Raw genomic sequence first — 2500 nt, 5'->3', positions numbered from 1 at the left:
ACGTTTGTTATCGAAGGTGTGTCCAATAAGCCCATGTACAGGTAAACCCTTTCAGGTCCAGTGTTCCCAGTCAGCTGCCGGTCCTCTCTGATCCCGCTGGTGTTTCGCAGGTCGCGCCTGGATGGCAGAATGCACGCCGGTGTACGTCCAGTACTTCGTCAAGTTCTTCATCATCGGCGTGACGGTGCTAGTGGTGGCCGTCCCTGAAGGCCTTCCTCTGGCCGTGACCATCTCACTGGCCTATTCTGTCAAGGTACTGCCTAACGCCACCGGGCGGCGGCACAAACGCACTCTGTCTCCTGTCCAGGATCTCTATACACCCTTCCTTTACTTTCCATTCCCCTAGAAAATGATGAAAGACAACAATCTCGTGCGTCACCTGGACGCGTGCGAGACCATGGGCAACGCCACGGCCATCTGCTCGGACAAGACAGGCACGCTCACCACCAACCGCATGACGGTGGTGCAGGCCTTCGTCGGTGGGTCGCCTTCCCCTGGGACACACACACGCGCAGCGGACACAAGTACACAAACACACAAAGGCAGCCGCTCCAGAAGTCAGAGACTCTGAGGCTTGGTTGGGTGCAGGCATGATCTAATCTGGCCTGTGAAGGATGAACAAACAGGAGCTTCTAATGGCAAGGTGTTTCAATGCTATCTCGCCATATTCTGTCTTATTTTAAGAGATAGCTACATTATATTTGGCGAAAAATTTTGAGGATGGGGCAACAAGCTACTGTAGAGGACGGGGCAGAAAGCAGCCCTACTGTAGAGGACAGGGCAACAAGCTACTGTAGAGGACGGGGCAACAAGCTACTGTAGAGGACAGGGCAACAAGCTACTGTAGAGGACGGGGCAGAAAGCAGCCCTACTGTAGAGGACGGGGCAACAAGCTACTGCAGAGGACGGGGCAGAAAGCTACTGTAGAGGACAGGGCAACAAGCTACTGTAGAGGACGGGGCAACAAGCTACTGTAGAGGACAGGGCAGAAAACAGTGCTACTGTAGAAGACAGGGCAACAAGCTACTGTAGAGGACAGGGCAACAATCTACTGTAGAGGACGGGGCAGAAAGCAGCCCTACTGTAGAGGACAGGGCAACAAGCTACTGTAGAGGACGGGGCAGAAAGCAGCCCTACTGTAGAAGACAGGGCAACAAGCTACTGTAGGGTACAGGGCAACAAGCAGCCCTACTGTAGAAGACAGGGCAACAAGCTACTGTAGGGGACAGGGCAACAAGCAGCCCTACTGTAGAGGACGGGGCAACAAGCTACTGTAGGGGACAGGGCAACAAGCAGCCCTACTGTAGAGGACGGGGCAACAAGCTACTGTAGAGGACGGGGCAGAAAGCAGCCCTACTGTAGAGGACAGGGCAACAAGCTACTGTAGAGGACGGGGCAGAAAGCACCCTACTGTAGAGGACAGGGCAGAAAGCAGCCCTACTGTAGAGGACGGGGCAACAAGCTACTGTCGAGGACGGGGCAGAAAGCAGCCCTACTGTAGAGGACGGGGCAACAAGCTACTGTAGAGGACGGGGCAACAAGCTACTGTAGAGGACAGGGCAACAAGCTACTGTAGAGGACGGGGCAGGAAGCAGCCCTACTGTAGAGGACGGGGCAACAAGCTACTGTAGAGGACGGGGCAACAAGCTACTGTAGAGGACAGGGCAACAAGCTACTGTAGAGGACGGGGCAGAAAGCAGCCCTACTGTAGAGGACAGGGCAACAAGCTACTGCAGAGGACGGGGCAGAAAGCTACTGTAGAGGACAGGGCAACAAGCTACTGTAGAGGACGGGGCAACAAGCTACTGTAGAGGACAGGGCAACAATCTACTGTAGAGGACGGGGCAGGAAGCAGCCCTACTGTAGAGGACAGGGCAACAAGCTACTGTAGAGGACGGGGCAGAAAGCAGCCCTACTGTAGAAGACAGGGCAACAAGCTACTGTAGGGTACAGGGCAACAAGCAGCCCTACTGTAGAAGACAGGGCAACAAGCTACTGTAGGGGACAGGGCAACAAGCAGCCCTACTGTAGAGGCAGGGCAACAAGCTACTGTAGGGGACAGGGCAACAAGCAGCCCTACTGTAGAGGACGGGGCAACAAGCTACTGTAGAGGACGGGGCAGAAAGCAGCCCTACTGTAGAGGACAGGGCAACAAGCTACTGAAGAGGACGGGGCAGAAAGCACCCTACTGTAGAGGACAGGGCAGAAAGCAGCCCTACTGTAGAGGACGGGGCAACAAGCTACTGTAGAGGATGGGGCAGAAAGCAGCCCTACTTTAAAGGACAGGGCAACAAGCTACTGTAGAGGACGGGGCAGAAAGCACCCTACTGTAGAGGACAGGGCAGAAAGCAGCCCTAGTGTAGAGGACGGGGCAACAAGCTACTGTAGAGGACGGGGCAGAAAGCAGCCCTACTGTAGAGGACAGGGCAGAAAGCAGCCCTAGTGTAGAGGACGGGGCAACAAGCTACTGTAGAGGACGGGGCAGAAAGCAGCCCTAGTG

At 55.3% G+C, this 2500-nt stretch overlaps 1 protein-coding gene across 1 annotated transcript in view; it reads left to right on the top strand.

The window, feature by feature from the left end:
• atp2b3b (ATPase plasma membrane Ca2+ transporting 3b) overlaps positions 1-2500 on the top strand; it is a gene marked incomplete at both ends in the record, with an annotated part of 41150 nt that overhangs the window by 10045 nt on the left and 28605 nt on the right. Inside the window, 3 exons of the mRNA XM_079741193.1 lie at positions 1-16; positions 111-253; positions 347-479. The exon at positions 1-16 is cut by the window's left edge and continues 56 nt beyond it. Of these exons, the coding sequence (XP_079597319.1) occupies positions 1-16; positions 111-253; positions 347-479 (292 nt within the window). The remainder of the gene's footprint in view (positions 17-110; positions 254-346; positions 480-2500) is intronic.

Source organism: Pollachius pollachius, assembly GCF_949987615.1.
Source record: "Pollachius pollachius genome assembly, chromosome: 8".
NCBI lineage: Eukaryota > Metazoa > Chordata > Actinopteri > Gadiformes > Gadidae > Pollachius > Pollachius pollachius.
The sequence above is the reverse complement of the archived record's forward strand: the minus strand, read 5'-3'. Positions and strand labels throughout refer to the sequence as shown.